Below are 19,933 nucleotides of genomic sequence, written 5' to 3' on the forward strand. Positions count from 1 at the left end.
TTTTAAAGAAAAAGCAAAGTGCCTATTCAAACTTGAAACATGCCTGATAATTTGGCTTTTGCAACATCTGCAATGAAATATTTTAAAATCTGGAAGTTAAATGTTAAAGTGAAATCTTTTTGTTAGCTTCAATTTTCAAAGTACTTTATTATTTCATAGAAACTTCCATGGAAAAAAAGGGGAAGGATTACCCTAAAGCAGTTTGGTTATAGTATATTGCAGTTTTCTATTTTAAATATCCCTGTTGTTGTAAAATGAGCTTTGACAATTTATTACCTTAGAAATAATTTTACCATTTTTAAAATCAGCTTATATATTAAGAAATATAATTCACTATCAGTGTTAATAGACTTACAAATTTTAAAAGTGTAATATCCATGTGCCTTAATATGCATAGCTTTAGTTTAGTGTAGAGTATAATATAGACTTAATATCATTTTAGTTTGTTAAAAAAATAGCATAAAGGAAATTAGCTGAACAATCAGTCCATGTTGGAACTATCCCTTGTACACCGAGCATGCTCTAAACAATCTTTGGGAGGTTAGTTTTGCCTTCATTCAGGTGCTGTGTTTTGATTGGAGAAATGCTGGATGAATCAATTGTACACATACCATGAGGTTTGTTTCTTCTGTCTTGTCTTGTGTGATGAGTGCCTAAGAAGTACCTTCAGACTGAGGAAATTCCAAAGATTTAGGTGCTTTGATGCCATTAATATATTTTTAGCATACTAAGGGGATGTGAATTTCAGAACTTTTCTGTATTTTTCTCTAGGTTCCAGATTTTGCAAATGTGTATAATTTTACCTGTTAATCTGGTAATTTTATTATTGATTGAAACAAGGAAGCAGTGACATAGCATTTCAAAATAAATATAAATTTTGCTCTCATAATAAACTGACAGATTTTCTTCTAGGTAGACTGAGATTTTAACTAAGTCCTCTTGCTTTTTCTTTAGCTTTCATACTCTCTGATTTAGGATTTCTCAGGAAGGAAGGAAGCAGGCATAATAAAGGAAAAGAAAGACAAAATCTATTTCAGGCTAAAAAAAATGATTGAGTACAGAACTCTGTGCCTTCGGGCTGGCTGTTGAATCAATCCTTGTGATTCTTCTTTCCCAGGAATGTATCTACATGATATGGCTCATACTTCATTAGAGTGGTTATGCTTCCTCAGTGGAGGCACTCATTAACACAGCAAACTAACCTGCTTCTGCTTGCTGTTGTACTTCTATTTTATTTCCTCTTCCAAATCTTCGTAGGTCTTGTAAGGCTTAGGGGTCTGTGAACATAATCACATTTGGATAAATCTAGTATCAGCTGCTCAAGACTTTGTAAAGTAGGTTAGTTTTCCTGGCCCTTTTTAGCAGCCCTGAGAACTTCATTTTTTGTGTTGCCTTGGTTAGTAGCAATTTCAATATCTTTAGTCTTGGCCTTTATTGTTTCTGAAGAAACTTTTAAAAATCTTTTTCACATCTATATGCACTTCCAGGGATGGGGCATCCACAACCTCTCTGGGCAACCTGTTCCAGTGCCTCACCACCCTCTGAGTGAAGAGTTTCCTCCTAACCTCTAAGCTAAATCTCCCCTCTTTTAGTTTAAAACCGTTCCTCCTTGTCCTGTCATTATCCTATTGAGCAAAGAATCGCTCTCCACCTTTTTTAAGCCCCCTTTAGGTATTGAAAAGCTGCAATGAGGTCTCCTTGGAGCCTTCTCTTCTTCAGGCTGAACATCCCCAGCTCTCAGCCTTTCTTCATAGTAGAGGTGCTCCAGCCCTTTGATCACCTTCATGGCCCTCCTCTGGACTCATTGTAATATGTCTATGTCCTTCTTGTGCTGGGGGCCCCAGACCTGGATCACAGAATAACACAATCACAGAATGTTAGGTATTGGAAGGGATCTTGAAAGATCATCTAGTCCAGTCCCCCTGCTGGTGCAGGAACACCTAAATCATGTCACACAGGAACACGTCCAGGCGGGTTTTGAAAGTCTCCAGAGAAGGAGATGCCACAACCCCCCTGGGCAGCCTGTTCCAGTGTTCTGTCACCCTCACCGTAAAAAAGTTTTTTCTCATATTTAAGTGGAACCTCCTATGTTCCAGCTTGCACCCATTGCCCCTTGTCCTATCATTGGATGTCACCAAGAAGAGCCTGGCTCCATCCTCCTGACACTCACCCTTTACATATTTATAAACATTAATAAGGTCACCCCGTCTCCTCTTCTCCAAGCTAGAGACCCAGCTCCCTCAGCCTTTCCTTGTAAGGGAGATGCTCCACTCCCTTAATCATCCTTGTTGCTCTGAGCTGGACTCTCTCAAGGAGTTCCCTGTCCTTCTTGAACTGAAGAGCCCATAACTGGACGCAATATTCTAGATGCGGTCTCACTAGGGCAGAGTAGAGGGGGAGGAGAACCTCTCTCGACCTACTAACCACACCTCGTCTAATACACCCCAGGATGCCATTGGCCTTCTTGGCCACAAGGGCACAGTGCTGGCTCATGGTCATCCGGCTGTCCACCAGGACCCCCAGGTCCCTCTCCCCTTCACTGCTTTCCAGCAGGGCAGTCCCCAACTTATACTGGTGCCTGGAGTTGTTCTTGCCCAGATGCAGGACTCTACACTTGCCCTTATTATATTTCATTAAGTTTCTCCCCGCCCAATTCTCCAACTTGTCGAGGTCCCACTGGATGGCAGCACAGCCTTTCAGCATGTCAGCCACTCCTCCCAGTTTATTGTCATCAGCAAACTTGCTGACGACGCACTCCATTCCCTCATCCAAGTCATTGATGAATATATTAAACAACACTGATCCCAGTACCAACCCTTGAGGGACTCCACTAGATACAGGACTCCAACTTGACTCCGTCCCATTAACCACAACTCTCTGGCTTCTTTCCTTCAGCCAGTTTACAGTCCACCTCACTACCCGATCATCCAGACCACTTTCCCAGTTTAGCTGCGAGGATGCTGTGGGAGACGGTGTCAAAGGCTTTACTGAAATCAAGATAGACCACATCCACTGCCTTTCCATCATCTATCCACCTGGTTATATCCTCATAAAAGGCTATCAGGTTGGTCAAGTACGACTTCCCCTTGGTGAAGCCATGTTGACTGCCCCTAATGACCCTTTTATCTTTGATATGACTGGAGACAACGCCAAGGATAAATTGTTTCATCACCTTACCAGGGATGGAGGTGAGGCTGACCGGTCTATAGTTACCCGGGTCCTCTTTCTTGCCCTTTTTGAGGACCGGAGTGACATTTGCTCTTCTCCAGTCCTCAGGCACCTCTCCCGATGCCCATGACTTACCAAAGATGATGGAGAGTGGCCTAGCAATGACTTCCGCCAGCTCCCTCAGCACGCGCGGATGCATCCCATCAGGATCCATGGACTTGTGGATGTCCAGATTGCTTAATTGGTCCTTAACCCAGCCCTCATCAACCAAGGCAAACTCCTCCTTTATTCCGACTTCGTCTGGGGCCTCAGGGGTATGGGGCTCCTCAGGAGAGCCTCCAGCATTATAGACAGAGACAAAGAAGGTATTCAGTAACTCTGCCTTCTCTTTATCTTCTGTCACCAGGGCACCCACCTTGTTCACTAGTGGGCCTACATTGCCTCTAGTGTTAGTTTTATCCACAGTGTATTTGAAGAAGCCCTTTCTGTTGTCCTTCACCCCTCTTGCAAGGTTTAATTCTAAGGAGGCCTTAGCTTTCCTAGTTGCCTCCCTACATCCTCTGACAACAGCTTTATATTCCTCCTAAGTGGCCAGTCCCTCCTTCCATGATCTGTAGACTCTCCTCTTCCACTTGAGTTTGCCCAGCAATTCCCTGTTTAACCATGCAGGTCTCCTGGCTCCCTTTCCTGACTTCCTACCTGTTGGGATGCTCTGTTCTTGAGCTCGGAAGAAGCAGTCCTTGAACACTAACCATCTATCTTGGGCTCCTTTTCCTTCAAGTATCTTGTCCCATGGGATTTCCCCTAGCAAATGCCTGAAAAGGCCAAAGTCGCCCCTACTGAAGTCCAGGGTTGCAATTCTGCTCGGTACTCTGTTCCTGCCACACGAGATCCTAAACTCCACCATCTCATGGTCGCTGCAACCAAGGCTGCCCTCAACCTTCATCGCTTCAACCAGCCCCTCCTTGTTAGTGAGGACAAGGTCCAGCAGCGCTCCTCTTCTAGTTGGAACATCCACCATTTGCATCAGGAAGTTATCATGAACACATCGCAGTACATCATCGTGTGAAGCAACAAAGCAGAGGAAGCGTTTGATAAAGTGAAGAGAATAATCCAAATTATTCTGAAGGCTGGTTTTGCCATAAAATAAGATATGGTCAAAGGACCTTCACAGGAGATCCAGTTTTTAGGAATAAAATAGCAAGATGAATGTTGTCAGATCCCAATGGATGTGATCAACAAAATAACAGCTATGTCTCCACCAACTAGCAAAACAGAAACACAAGCTTTTTTATGTGTCATGGGTTTTTAGAGATTGCACGTTCCAAATAACAGTCTGATTGTAAGCCCACTTTATCAAGTGACCTGGAAGAAGCACAATTTCAAACAGGGCCCTAAGCAAGAACAAGCCTTTGAAGAAATAAAATGGGAGATAGTTCATGCAGTATCCCTTGGGCCAGTCTGGGCAGGACAAGAGGTAAAAAATGTGCTCTATGCTACAGCCAGGGAGAAAGGCCCCACATGGACCCTCTGGCAGAAAGCACCAAGGGAGACTCAAGGTCGACCCTTAGTGTTTTGGAGTTGAGGATACAGAGGATCCAAGGCTCGCTATACTCCAACTGGAATAAGAGATTTTGGCAGCATATGAAGGGACACCATTGCACAAATTATGCATGACTGTGAAACATGCGCCACAGTCAAGCAAGCCAGGGGGTTAAAGCCTCTTTGGTATGAAGAATAGATTTTGATGGCTCTGAGCAAAGTACAGTGGTGATGGAAGCAGAGCTGGCTTCAGCATGCAACAATCCAACACCACTCACCATCTCTCCTGCCCCGAAGGACTGTTATGACAGATGGAGCCCAAAGTCATGGACTGAAGAAACTCAATGTACACTTTAAAGGGATGGCCCATAGACTAAGAGTGATATCTGTCCGTATATATCAAAAGACAGGAAGGGTGGTGGTGATTAATTAGGATGTATTGGAAAGTGTGGGACCTGAGCATGACATAAATGGTATGGAATAAGGGTGAATATTGTCCTGGTTTAAGCTGGGATAGAGGTAATTTTATTCATAGTGGCTGGTATGATGCTGTGTTTTGGGTTTAGGAGGAAAATAATGTTGATAACACACTGATGTTTTAGTTGCTGCTGAGCAGTGCTTGCACTAAGCCAAGGACTTTTCAGCTTCTAATACTGCCCTGCTAGTGAGGAGGCTGGGGATGCACAAGAAGCTGGGAGGGGACAGAACCAGGACAGCTGACTCAAACTGACCGATGAAATATTCCCTACCTTATGATGTCATGCTGAACAATAAAACTCGGGTAGTTGGCCGGAGGAATGGCTACCGTTGCTCAGGGACTGGCTGGGCTTCAGTCAGTGGGTCTTAAGCAATCGTGTTGTGCTTTTATTTTATTTTATTTTATTTTATTTTATTTTATTTTATTTTATTTTATTTTTATAATTGTTTTCTTACTTTTCTTATTAAACTGTCTTTCTCTCAGCTTACGAGTTCTCTCACTTTTACCTTTTTTTCGATTCTCTCCCTTATCCCACTGAGGGGGGAGAGTGAGTGAATGGCTGTGTGGTACTTGGCTGCCTGATGGGTTTAAACCACAACACATTGTTTTAACCCTCTTTGGTTTTTGCCCAACAGAGTAGGATCTGGGGGTGCTGGTTGACAGCTGGCTGAATGTGAGCCATCAGTGTGCCCAGGTAGCCAAGAATGCCAATGGCATCCTGGCCTGCATCAGAAATAGTGTGGCCAGCAGGACTAGGGAAGTGATTGTCCCCTTGTACGAGGCACTGGTGAGACCGCACCTAGAATACTGTGTTTGGTTTTGGGCCCCCTCAAGAAGCATATCTGAATGATATTGAGTTGTTCAATCTTGTGCAGAGAAGAGCAACAAAGCTGGTGAAGGGACTAGAAAACAAGAGTTATGAGGAGTGGCTGAGGGAACTGGGGTTTGTTTAGCCTGGAGAAGAGGAAGCTGAGGGGTGTCCTCATCACTCTCTAAAACTACATGAAAGGAGGTTGCAGAGAGGAGGGTGTTGGTCTCTTTTCTCAGTTGACAAGTGATAGGACATGAGGAAACAGACTCAAGTTGTGCCAGGGGAGGTTTAGATTGTACATTAAGAAGTATTTCTTCATGGAGAAGGTGATTAAGCATCAGAACATGCTGTCCAGGCCCCATCCCTGGAGGTATTTAAGAGATGTGGACGTGGCACTAAGGGACATGGTTTAGTGATGGGACTTGGTAGGTCAGGTTGATAGTTGGACTTGATCTTGAATGTCTTTTCCAACCTAGATGATTATATGATTCTGCACAGATCATATTCTTTTAAAACTTGTCCTGTTATTTTAATTACAAGTACAAAAAATAAAATTTATCTGAAAGTTCAAAATCCACCAGAAGGTAGACATTTCTAGCAATCAAGGGTGTCTCCCTGTTTTCCAGCATTGACTAGAAAAAGAAAGAATACCACTTAGTAAACTTTCTCATATTAATCAAAAGAAGATAGGAATTTGGATTTCTATCCTTTGTTGTACTTCATTATACATACATACAAAAATTCTCAAGTGAGTTGCTTTGCTAACCTCTTGGAACAGTGTTAAGATATACAAATGCATTAAATGTTCTTTATTTAAAAGTATAAAGTATGACATTTTCTATTTCTATTGACTCTTACAGGTAAATAGAATTTGTCTGAGGAAAATGTGTTTTGAGTTCCTTCAGCCCTTCATGGAATGATGTCAGCATTTTGATATAAAATTTTTTTCCACTAAGTTGATTTAGGGCTTATTTAAGTCCTAGTTAAGAGGGAAACAAAGAGCTATGAACAGTCTTTTTTTTTTCAGTATCTTTATATACTTGCCATTTCTTCTGTTAATCTTACCTTCCAGTAGAATGACTAAAATGTTTCTCTGGACTTAAATAAACATTGCTGCATGGAACTGCTTTTGCACTCATTTATAAATACTATACTTTATTATGGTCCACAAAGACAGAAAACGTCCTTTGAGACACTGGGTATTGCTAAACAGAGACAGAAAGTGTCTGGCAGAACTGTTGTGCCCAGGTAGCATGAAAGTAGTAGTTGTAATATTTCTTACTACCACTGTATTTTTTTTTTATATTACAAGAGCTAAATATATTTGAAATAAAATGTCAAGTCATGTTGCCAATACATTTCCTTTAGTAGAAATTAAATAGTTAACCTGTAACGTGGTTTGCCAAAGAGGAAAGGCCAGTATTAAGCTAAGAACTGAGCACCAAAAATGTTATGAGAAATATTTCAATATACAATATATATTCAAGGATCTAGAATAACAACTGACAATTTTTGTTTTACTGAGAAGCATTTTACTATGCAGGCTTTTTTGCTTTATTACGTGTAAGACAGATTTTGGTTAAAAGGGTTTTTTTTTTAATATTCTTGTTTCAAATTGGAACAATGTACAATGCTAAATTTATCATGTATTTTATATTATTTATAAGCTTTTCTCTAAAAAATATCCAATAGTTATATATTGCAATATTAAGGCTGACAGTCCTGCATATATTTAGTTGCCTGACTGTAAGAGAAAATAAACAACCAGCATATTAAAAAAAATGTAAATAGCTATTCAGTAATTACTGTAGAAGAAATATCAATTACTGCAGCCGTAGAAACCTCTTTTTTCATTATTTGTTTTTTTTTGAAAATGTTTTATTTTTATGACTTTTTTTTTCTTCACCACATACCTGATGCTACTTGAATTTTCTTGTTCAGTACTTTTACTTGGGAATACTGGCTTTACCTGAAAGTTAGAAAACTGTATAAAAATCAGCTTATTGCAGAGAGAGAATATTGATTTATTGTCAGCATTCTTATGTTTTGTTTAAACATGCTCATTTTGGCTATTACTTTAACAGTTTTAATAATTTCTTGTATAAATTAATTAAATTAAGACTTTTTTGCTTTTGCTTCTACAGTCCATACAGTGACACTGTTTCTTAATGTCTTTGGATGTTTGGCCTGGTTTTACATTGATGCTACGCGAGGGGTCGATTTTGGATTGAGTATCCTCTGGTTCTTGCTTTTTACGCCTTGTTCTTTTGTCTGCTGGTACAGACCACTTTATGGAGCTTTCAGGTAACAATTTCAGCTTGACTTAGGATATTTAAAATAACCAAAACCACATTACACTTGTTGAAATGCATTAACAGTCCAGAATTTACTTAATTATCATTATGATAAACCTTTAATATACTTTCATTAGAAACAAGTAGTATGTTTGCCATTAATTCAACTGTATATCTGAATCATAGATAGCGATAGTTAGGAATATCATGGAATATCCTTTAAAATATTTATAGATTCTACCATTGACACAATATTTGTAGAAAGTATTTAACTTTTGTATAGGGCTGATAACTTTAAGAAAAATTCTCATTAAATCTCTATCCCTTTACAAGAAGAATCTGAGCAGGTTAATAGTTAAGAGTGTCTTAAATTTTTGGCTTCCTGAATGAACTTTATGAAACTGTACACCTTGCAGTGTCTGCAATTGTAGAAGACTGCCATTGTTAAGAATGAGTAGAGCAGGTATACAGTAATCAAACTCCAGTATTTTTCCTAGCTTTTAGCAATCTGGATTTTGCAGACTTCGCAAGCTTAAGGTGTAGTATCTTCGTGTTTAAAAATAGAATGGTTGTTTTGCACGCAAAATTGAATATTTTTGTGAAAATCAGCATTTAGAGATTTTTAATTTCTGTACTCTTACAGTATTTCTTGATTTTTACATTGAAATGAATCATGATATTCTTAGTTTAAATACATTAATTTTTGTAGAGAAAGATTGATAGCCATAAATTGCATTTATGCATAATTTTAGACTGAATTAGATGTTTCTTTTTTCTAACTAAGGAGATATTGCCATACCCACACATCTTTGAGGAATCATATATTTTAATTTGCATTTGCTCATACAGTAAATTCTTATACCCTTAAGGCTAAAAAATATTTTTCGTTTACAACTTTAACTTCTGTTCATGACTTGGGTTACAATGTGGGTGCAAATTGAGATCAACTAAAAATACAGAGAATTGCCAGCATTTTAAAATGGTAGCTTACATTAACTGATTACATCTTACATACTCTTTCTTAGTAGTGTTGTTTTTATTCCTGATTTAGTGGAGGAGTTCATAGTGTCGTTATCCATAGGTTTGTGGCCAGTGCAACTCGCCAATAAGCACAGAGTCAGAATTCACACAAAGGTCTTTTAATTAAATAATTAATTATATAATTCTGCAGAATCAGGTGCTTTGCAATCTTTCACAAAGGAAGCACACCCCTGACTTGAATCACTGTTATTTATGTACAACTAACTTGTGCAATTATCTCTCTGGCTACTTTTGATTGGTTGTTTTAGTTTGCCTAACTTATCTCTATTGAGTCTGTGTATTACAGAGGACCAGCAGGACAGACAGACATCCCTACCAAATCCAACATTTCCATACATTAGCATTATGATGGGTGTGGTTTAAATATGCTAATGACCCGTAATGAGCAAAAGTTTACCATGGGTCAGTCTGGAATCTTCCTTCAGCTGTTTTTCTCCTTGTTTTTTTAGCTTTCATCCCTTATCTCCCTTGCTTCTGCTAGTTCAAGGTTATCAGTCTTCCTGTTTTCTCCAAGGTTTCCTTGTTTTCTTCAGCTGAAGAGTGTAGTGTAACATTATCTTTCACAGTTTTAGATCCAGGAAATCCTGCATCAGTAATGTCTAGTATATAGCCTTTCTTAGCGAATAGTGATTGTTTAGAAAAGGAAAACTGCTACTTACATTTTCAACTTTCCTTCAGTTGCTCAGCTGAAGATGAAACAGTTATTAAATTGAACTAGTTAAATAAATAGAAATGAACAAACTGCCTTCTGCAAAAAATTGCAATTACTGGCAAAATCTGGTTCCATGTTCTTAATCTGTGACTTAATTGATCTTTACTTTCTTTAGAACTTTGGTAGCAAGCATATCATGTGATCATTAGTTTTGATAGTAGTAAGTTGAGGTCTTTGTTGAGATTTTGCCTATATATGTATATGTTTTCTTGACAGGCTTTTAACACTTTCAGTCTTTGTCAGTCTGGCATTTTAGTATTTTGAACAACAAGCATATTTTGTATATTTTGCTTTTAAACAACAGCTTCTTCAGTATTGTGATCTGTGTTGTTTCAGTAAATCCATATTAGATTTTATTTCCTTTTTGCGCTGTTTTGGCTGGGATAGAGTTAATTTTCTTCATAGTAGCTTGTATGGTGCTATGTTATGGATTTATAATGAAAATAATGTGGACAACACACAAACGTTTTAGTTGCTGCTGAGTAGTGCTTACGCTGAGTCAAGTTCTTTTCTATTTCTCAAGCTGCCTGCTAGCAAGTAGGCTTGGGAGTGCACGAGAAGCTGGGAGGGGACAGAATCGGGACAGCTGACTCAAACCGACCAAAGGGATATTCCATACCATATGACAACATGTTGAACAATAAAACTGGGGCGGGGGGGGGGGGGGGGGGGTGTCATTGCTTGGGGACTGGCCTGGATGCTGTTTGGCTGGTGGTGAGCAATTCCGTTGTGCATCACTTGTTTGTTTTCCTTTGGTTGTGTATTTTTTTCTTCTTTTTTCTTTTTTATTTTTTTCTCTTTCTTATTAAACTGTCTTTATCTCAACACATGAGTTTTGTAACTTTTGCTCTTCTGTTTCTCTTCCCCACATACAGCTGGGGGGGGTGGGGGAGAAGTGAGTGACCAACTGTGTGGTGCTTTGCTGCTTACTGGGTTTAAACCACAGCAATCACTTTGACAAGTAAAAGCTTTTCTTTCCATACTGCCAGTGCTGTAAACTTCAGCCTGAAAGAGGAGCGTTCTTTATGCACTGTAGCAAAACCTCCAAGTTCAGTCTAAGAGGCCCTGAACAGAACACTAAGGAATAGTATCTTGCTGCTATTCCCACCTCTGTTAGAGATGCAGGAGACAAAAATACTGTATTAAAGAAGAATCTCTTGTAAATAAGCATTCTCCAAAACCACAGAATTACTGCCTGAAATTTCAAGTCACCATCAAGAAATAAAAACATTTTTCCTGTTTTTTTTTTTTACCAAAATAGATTGGTACTATAGTCTTTGTCAAAATACATTTATTTCCTGGCTGCTTTAATCTTTTTTTCCCCTTCTTTCAGGAGTGACAGTTCATTCAGGTTCTTTGTGTTCTTCTTTGTATATATCTGTCAGTTTGCTGTACATGTACTTCAAGCTGCGGGATTTCAAAGATGGGGAAACTGGTGAGTATTCTCTTTTCTGTAGCACTGTACTGTCTGTAAGACAAAAACAAAATCAACAAAATAAAAGTAATTAAAGTCATGGCTGTAGTAGTCAGCTGATACCATGGAGACCTATGACTGGCAGTACTATATCTGGGTACTGACATTTTGTTGCTAACCTCCAAACGTACATAAGGCAAACAAAATGGAATTGGAGTGTAAGGAAAAAGCACATTTTATTATTTCTTCTCTCTAATTCAATTTTTTCATTTTTCGTAGATACTTTGATTGACATGAAAAAAATAAAGTAATTTTAGAGGGCCGACTCTCCAAGTATGTGGAATGTGCTTTTAAGGATACTTGGGAAAGGGGTATGAAAAGTAGCCAGATAATCAGAAGATGCTAATTGCAATTTGGATTTTGGAGATTTGTGGTAGAGTACAGTTGGACATAGAAAATATCAAAGCAATTTAAAACAGATGCAGGAAAATCATAAGGTTATTTTTAGAAACTTTTTGCTCTTTTCATTGGGAGAATCATTTCCGTCTTAATGTTTTAGTTTTCTTAAGGCAACCTGTTTTTTGTGATTTCAAGTATGATGTACGTTTTGTTGGTGTTTCAATTTTGAAGAATGGGGAAATGTTTAAAATAGAAACTGATAAAGCCATCTTTTCTATTAGTTAATCTCAGACTATCCTTTCTACTTTAAAAAAATGTATTATATTAAACCCAATTGAGAAAGTATGTGTGAGAAAATATGTGTGGATACAATTAAATGAGTCTTCCCGCACAGAAGCTGCATGTGTATGGCATGTTTTATTTTTAAAGAAGTTAGAAGCTAACTTTTTAGGGACATTTTATCTTCCACAAAAACATGTACTCTTTAATTAGTCTGAAATGACATGACCAAAAAAAAAGTTGTTGAGCAACTCTAATTTCTCTCTTAATTTCTTCTCAACTCTGCTCAAGAAAAATCATCTTATATTTGCTAGTTTTCCTTATAGTTTCACTGCATGCACTGGGAAAATAGAAACTAAGCTTTAAAAAAAATATTATAGAACAGGAATATGCTCATTTGTAATTTTCATGAATTTTTCTTCAAAAATATTCAAAGTTGAGCAAAACCAGGAGGTTATAGATCTTCCCTTGATGTAGATACCTGTGTTTTAATAGTTCCTGTGCTGTGCCAATAAAATTTATCTTTTCTTTTTCCTTCAGTGGGTGGATTTCATCTCTTACTGGTCTTAATAAGAGTATCCCCGTTGGCATTATGATGATAATTATAGCTGCACTTTTCACAGCATCTGCTGTGATCTCATTAGTTATGTTTAAAAAGGTAAGTTACTTGTTACACTCTTCTATTTCCTATGTTTGATATGGATTTTGCTTTCCTACTTGAGAGAGGAAGTCTCTCACAAAGTAATGGGGATTATTTATATTCTTGGGAATCTGCCTTATATATTAACAATTGTGCTTCTATAGTACTTTCTTGCTTATGCTGTCATGGAATTATGAAAAACTGTTTTTACAATATACTTATTTTCTGCAAACTAGAATAGAATAGTATAGTTCAGTTGGAAGGGTACCTACAAAGACCATCAAGTCCAACTGCCTGACCTCTTCAGGGCTAACCAAAAGCTAAAATGTATTATTAAGGTCATTATCCAAATGCCTCTTTAACACTGACAGAAATGGGGTATCAACCATCTCTCTAAGAAGCCTGTTCCAGTGTTTGACCACCTTCACAGTAAAGATTTTTTTCCTAATGTCCAGTCTGAACCTTCCCTAGCGCAGCTTTGTGCCATTCCCACGAATTATATCATTGTTTACCAAGGAGAAGAGAATGACACCTCCCTCTCCATTCCCCCTCTTCAGGAAGTTGTATAGAGTAATGAGGTTGCCTCTTAGCCTCCTTTTCTCCAGACTAGACAAAGCAAATGTCCTCAGCCTCTCATCACAGGACATGCCTTCCAGCCCTTTTACCAGCTTTGTCGCCCTCCTCTGGACACTTTCAACGACCTTAACATCCTTTTTATATTGTGGAGAACTGCATGCAATATTCAAGGTGAGGCTGTGCAAACGCTAAATATAGTGGGAGAATGACCTCTTGACCAGCTGTCTGTGCTGTGTTTAATGCATCCAAAAATGGGGTTTGCACTCTTGGCTGCCAGGGCACACTGCTGACTCATGTTAAGCCTACTGTTGACCAGCACCCCAAGGTCCATTTCCGCATGGCTGCTCTCTAGCCGCTTGTCTCCCAGTCTGTACCTGTGTCCAGCATTAGTCCATCCCAGGTGCTGAACCAGTCATTTTTCTTTGTTGAATTTCATGCTGTTGCTGATTGTCCAATGCTCCAGTCTATCTAGATCCCTCTGCAATGTCCCTTGTCCCTCCAGGGAGTCAACATCACCTCCCCGTTTAGTATCATCAGCAAACTTGCTGAGGATGCATTCCACTGCATCCAGACAGTTGATAAAAATATTGAACAGGACTGGCCCTAGAATTGAGCCCTGGGGAACACCGCTAGTGACTGGCCGCCAGCCAGGTGTAGCCCCATTCACTACAACCCTTTGAGCCCTACCATTCAGCAAGTTCATCACCCAGTATTGCATGTACCTGTTTTTCTCACAGCTGGACAATTTGTCCAGAAGCATTCTGTGAGGGACGATATCAAAGACCTTGCTAAAATCCAGAAAGATTACATACAACACCTTCCCTTCATCAACTAAGCAGGTGACCTTATGTGGTGGTTTTACCCTGCTGGGCAGCCAAACTCCACCACAACTGCTCTCTCACTCCCCCTCCTCCTCCTCAGAAGAGGGGGAGAAGAAAGTATGCTAGCAAAAGAACCCACAACCTCATGAGTTGAGATAAGGGTAATTTAATTAAAGGGGAAAGAAAGAGGGGAAAAAAAAAGAGGTTGCGTGGAAGCACAGAAGGAAGAAAAAAGAAATTATTCTCTACTTTGCATCAATGAGTGATGTTCGGCCACGTCCTGGGAAGCAGGGCCTCAATACGCGTAGTGGTGGTTTGAGAGGACAGACGTCTTCCTAATGAGAGCCACCCCCTTCTCCTTTCCCTTTCACAGCTTTTATTGCCGAGTGTGACATCATATGGTATGGAATATCCCTTTGGTCAGTTTAGGTCAGCTGCCTTAGTGATGTCCCCTCCCCAGTTCTTTCCCACCCCCAGCCTACTGGCTTTCAGAGGATTTGGAGAGCGTCTTGATGCTGTGCCAGCACTGCTCAGCAATAGACAAAACACCGGTGTGATATCAGGGCTGTTCTAGCTACAAGTGCAGAGCACAACACTATATGGGCCGCTGCAGGGATAGTTAACTCCATCCCAGCCAAACCCAGTAAAGAAATACCTCAATAATTTTCTCAGACAGGGTATCAGTGAAGCTATTTTATTTGTGATTGCAATGGTGGGCGTCCTGCAAGCAGGAGTGCACAGTAAAAGTATATCATAACTTATATTCCCTATTACCCGACGCTTGATTCCTCCTCTGTTTCCTCATTGGCTGAGTACTACATGTTCACAAACTACTCAATGCTTATTACTATACCATATATGTAAAATTTTATTTGACCAACCGTTAATTTCTTCTTTTCTGTTATTTTTTTTCCTTCTTCTCTCGTGACTAGAGGGCCTGTGATTTTTTCTTTTTAGAGATTTCTCACTGCTCCTCTTGTTTTTCTTAGCTATCCTCATTTTGAGACAGTGGGACCTTCCCCTTATCTGCTTAACATACTCCCCCCTCCTATGCCACTGTCACGCCTGCACAATCACTTTTGAATATGCAAGGTTAGTGGAATTTTCCACTGCAAAAACACAACTTTGTTTCTCACAACCTCCACCCCTTGTTCCATATAATTTGTCACACTCAGGTTCCACATAATTTAGTATATTGGTATTCTCATCACCACTGTTCCCTGTCCCTAAACATAGATATAGGTACTTCTTTCCATTCTATGGGCCTGTCCCAAATTGTTCATAAGAACTGTTGATGATTTCGTCTTCATCTGACAAAGTGGTTACTCATGATAGGTGGAACAAGTCTTCTGGAAGCCAATGCCAGCTTAGCTTGAGTCATTGCTGCACTTGCCTGGTTCCTTGCGAAGGTGACCTGTCATTGGTTCTGCAGTGTCTTCCTACAGCACATAACTTAGATTACAGATTAGCTTTCTTTGTCTTTAAAAGACGTTTAGATGTAGAGCTTAGTGATATGGTTTAGTGGAGGACTTGCTAGTGTTAGATCAGAGGTTGGACTAGGTGATCTTGGAGGTCTCTTCCAACCTAGATGATTCTGTGATTCTGTGATCCTCTGGTGTTAACTACCCAAGTGGCTTCTGCTAAATTCATGTCCCCGTGTTTTCAAGTCCCAGCACCCAATACCCGTAGCATAGTCTTTTACAGTCCATTGTATCTCTCAGCCTTTCCAGAGGCTTGTGGGTGATAGGGGATGTGATACACCCACTCAGTGCCATGCCTCTTGGCCCAAGAGTTTACAAGATTATTTTCAAAGTGACTCCCATTGTCTGACTCAGTTCTCTCTGGTGTACCATGACACCGTGCCACAGCACTTGCCTTGCCAGGCCCAAGATGGTGTTTCAAGCAGTGGCATGGTTTACTGGGTATGTTTCCAGCCACCCAGTAGTTGCCTCTACCATGGTGAGTATGTAGTACTTGCCTTGGTGGGTTTGTGGGAGTGGTCCAGTATAGTCAGCAGGCCTCACCATATTGAAATCCTAGACACCGTCCCCTATTCCAGGGAGGCTTGACCCTCATGGCTCACTTGAACACTGCACAGGTTTCACGCTCATGGGTAACCTCTATGATGGCCTTATTGGTCAGGTCCACCCCTCGATGACGACCCAACTGTATGTGGCTGTGGTGGTTTTACTCGGGTGGGCAGCTGAGCTCCACCACAACCGCTCTCTCACTTCCCCTCCTCAAAGGGAAAGGGGGAGAAAATACGATGCAAAGGGCTCAAGGTTTGAGATAAGAAGTTGAATCGCTCAACAATTATCGTGATGGGCAAAACAGACTCAGCATAGGGAGATAGTAAGATTTATTGCCTATTACTAACAAGCTAGAGAAGTGAGAAACAAAGGAAAGAAACCAAAAACACCTTCCCCCCATCCACCCTCTTCCACCTCCTCCCCCCGAGCGGCGCAGGGGAATGGGGTTTGTGGTCAGTCGATAGCACTTCGTCTCTGCCGCTCCTTCTGGGTTACTCTCGTCCCCTGTGCCGTGAGGTCCCTCCTACAGGATGCAGTCCTTGCTGGACTGATCCAGCGTGGGCTCCCCACAGGCAGCAGCTCTTCAAGAACTGCTCCAGATATGGGTCCATACCACGGGGTCCATCCCTCAGGAGCAAACTGCTCCAACCTGGATCCCCCACGAGCAGCAGCTCCTGCCAGGTCACCTGCTCCTGCATGGGCTCCTCTCCACGGGCTACAGGTCCAGCCCGGAACTGGCGGGGGTCCTCCACAGGCTGCAGCCTCTGTCAGTGCAGGTCCACCTGCTCCACCGTGGCCTCCTCCACGGGCTGCAGGGTGGAACCCTGCTCCACCGTGGTACACCATAGGCTGCAGGAGGACAGCCTGGTTCACCATGGTCCTCACCACAGGCCGCAGGGGACTTCTGCTCTGGCTCCTGGAGCACCTCTCCCCCTCCTTCTTCACTGACCTTGGTGCCTGCAAGGCAGCTTCTCACTCCTCTCTCTCTCCCAGCTGCTGTGTGGCAGCATTTTTTTGTTTGTTTGGTTTTTTTTCCTTTCTTAAATATGCTTTTCACAGAGGTGAGGGGTGGAATGTAGTGGGTTTATGTGGCAAGGTTTTGGTAGCAGGAGGCCATAGGGATGGCTTCTGTGAGAAGAATCCAGAAGCTGCCCAATGTTAAGTAAGGGCCCCGCTGCTGACCAGAGCCGAGCCAATAAGCAATGTTGTTTGCGCCTTTGTGAAAGCATATTTAAGAAAGGGGAAAAAAAAAAAAACCTGTGTTGGTGCCCAACATGGGGAAAAGGACTGTGGTGGTTTTACTCGGGTGGGCAGCCAAGTTCCACCATGGCCGCTCTCTCACTCCCCCCTCCTCAAAGAGGAAGGGGGAGAAAATATGATACAAAGAGCTCAAGGTTTGAGATAAGGATGATTTAATTAAAGGGAAAAGTGAGGGGAAAAAAAAAAAAGGCTGTGCAGAAGCACAGAGAGAGAGAGAAAAAAAAAAGGTTATTCTCTGTTTCCCATCAACGAGCGATGTTCGGCCACGTCCTGGGAAGCAGGGCCTCAAAATGCGTAACAGTTGTTTGGGAGGACAGCCCCCTCCCCCACGAGAGTCCCCCATTTTTGTTGCTGAGTGTGACATCATGTGGTATGGAATATCCCTTTGGTCGGTTTAGGTCAGCTGCCCTGGTTTATGTCCCCTCCCCATCGCTTGCCCACCCCCAGCCTGCTTGCTCTTGGGGGCTTGGAGGGAGTCCTGATGTGGTGCCAGTATTATGCAACAACAGACACAACACTGGAGTGATACCAGTGCTGTTCCAGCTACAAGTGCAGAGTACAGCACTGTGTGGGCTGCTGCAGGGAAAGTTAACTCTATCCAAGCCAAACCCAGCACAGTGGCATCCCTCCCGAGATGTCCTGATGTTTCATGGGCCCATTGAGCTGCGAACAGCTCACCCTTATATCCCCAATCCAGGTCCATGTGAGCCAATTCAGTTTTTGAAGCCCGATCCACTTCTTCAGTATTGTCATGTTCTTCGGTGGCCTTTGGTGATGTTCTACAGGGACTATCCCCTTCTACAGTACATAACAGGTTTGATTGAGCAGGTCCGGCTCGGTTGGCAGATCCCCTAATGTTGACTAACCAGGTAGCTTTTGCCAAATGTGTATCTCAGTGTTTGAATGTCCCAGCACTCATTGCTTTCAGTGTAGTCTTTAACAATCCATTGTATCGTTCAACTTTCCTGGAGGCTGGTGCATGATAGGGATGTGATACACCCACTCAATAACATGTTCTTTGGCCCAAGTGTCTATGAGGTTGTTTTGGAAATGAGTCCCATTGTCTGACTCAATTCTCTCTGGGGTGCCATGTCACCATAAGACTTGCTTTTCAAGGCCCAGGAGAGTGTTCCGGGCGGTGGCATGGGGCACAGGATATGTTTCCAGCCATCCGGTGGTTGCTTCCACCATTGTAAGTACGTGGCGCTTGCCGTTGCGGGTTTGAGGGAGTGTGATGTAATCAATCTGCCAGGCCTCTCCATATTTATATTTCAGCCATCGTCCTCCATACCAAAGAGGCTTTGACCGTTTGGCTTGCTTGATTGCAGCACATGTTTCACAGTCATGAATAACCTGTGTAATAATGCACATGGTCAGGTCCACCCCTCGATCACGAGCCCATCTGTATGTTGCATCCCTGCCTTGATGGCCTGAGGTGTCATGGGCCCATCGGGCTATAAATAATTCACCTTTATGTTGCCAGTCCAGGTCCACCTGAGCCACTTCAATCTTAGCAGCCTGATCCACCTGCTGGTTGTTTTGATGTTCTTCAGTGGCCCGATTCTTGGGCACATGAGCATCTACATGGCGTACCTTTACAACCAGGTTCTCTGCCCGGGCAGCAATATCTTGCCACAGTGCAGCAGCCCAGATGGGTTTACCCCTGCGCTGCCAGTTGTTCTGCTTCCATTGCTGCAACCACCCCCACAGGGCATTTGCTACCATCCATGAATCAGTACAGAGACAGAGAACCTCCGATGCTTTCTCACAATACGAGAGGATGTGGTCGTTTTATCGTGCTAGGCAGCTGAACACCACAACCGCTCTCTCACTCCCCCTCCTTAGATGAGGAGGGGAAGAAGTAAAGGGAAGAACAACTCACGGGTTGAGATAAGGATGATTTAATTAAAGGGAAAAAAAGAAATGATAATTAAGGAAAGATTATTATTAATTAAACAATTTAACTAAAGGGAAAAAAAAGGGAAAGGGGAAAAGGGAGGGGGAAAGGAAGAAACAAAACAAGACAAGTAAAGGCTATGTGGAAGTGCAGAGGAAAGAAATTGCTCTCTACTTCCCACAAATGAGCGATGCTTGACCACGTCCTTGAAGCAGGGCCTCAACGCACGTAGCTGGTGTTCAGGAGGACAGACGTTTTGGCAACGAAAGCCCACCCCTCCCCCTTTTTTCCCTTTTCCACCTTTTATTGCTGAGTGTGACATCATAGGGTACGGAATATCCCTTTGGTTGGTTTAGGTCAGCTGCCCTGGTGATGTTCCTTTCTCACTTTTTGCCCACCCCCTAGGAGAGTTAGAGGGAGTCCTGATGCTGTGCCAGCACTGCTCAGCAGCAGACACAACACTGGTGTGATACCACTGCTGTTCTAGCTACAAGTGCAGAGCACAGCACTGTATGGGCTGCTGCAGGGAAAGTTAACATCCCAGCCAGACCCAGTACAGAGGACCCATAAG

At 41.8% G+C, this 19,933-nt stretch overlaps 1 protein-coding gene across 17 annotated transcripts in view; it reads left to right on the forward strand.

Annotated features, from left to right (window-relative positions):
- Positions 1-19,933, forward strand: part of LOC310888709 (secretory carrier-associated membrane protein 1-like) — a 92,849-nt gene that overhangs the window by 52,777 nt on the left and 20,139 nt on the right. For 10 of the 17 annotated variants that reach the window (XM_083815688.1, XM_083815685.1, XM_083815678.1 and 7 more), the window contains 3 exons: positions 8,144-8,303; positions 11,380-11,481; positions 12,679-12,796. In XM_083815688.1, the coding sequence (XP_083671814.1) occupies positions 8,144-8,303; positions 11,380-11,481; positions 12,679-12,796 (380 nt within the window). Of the gene's footprint in view, positions 1-8,143; positions 8,304-11,379; positions 11,482-11,739; positions 11,794-12,678; positions 12,798-13,420; positions 18,704-19,933 lie in introns of those variants that run through there. The other 7 variants (XR_014576077.1, XR_014576078.1, XM_083815679.1 and 4 more) reach the window with 4 other exon arrangements.

The sequence above is a fragment of the Anser anser genome (genome assembly GCF_964211835.1).
Source record: "Anser anser genome assembly, chromosome: W".
Lineage (NCBI taxonomy): Eukaryota > Metazoa > Chordata > Aves > Anseriformes > Anatidae > Anser > Anser anser.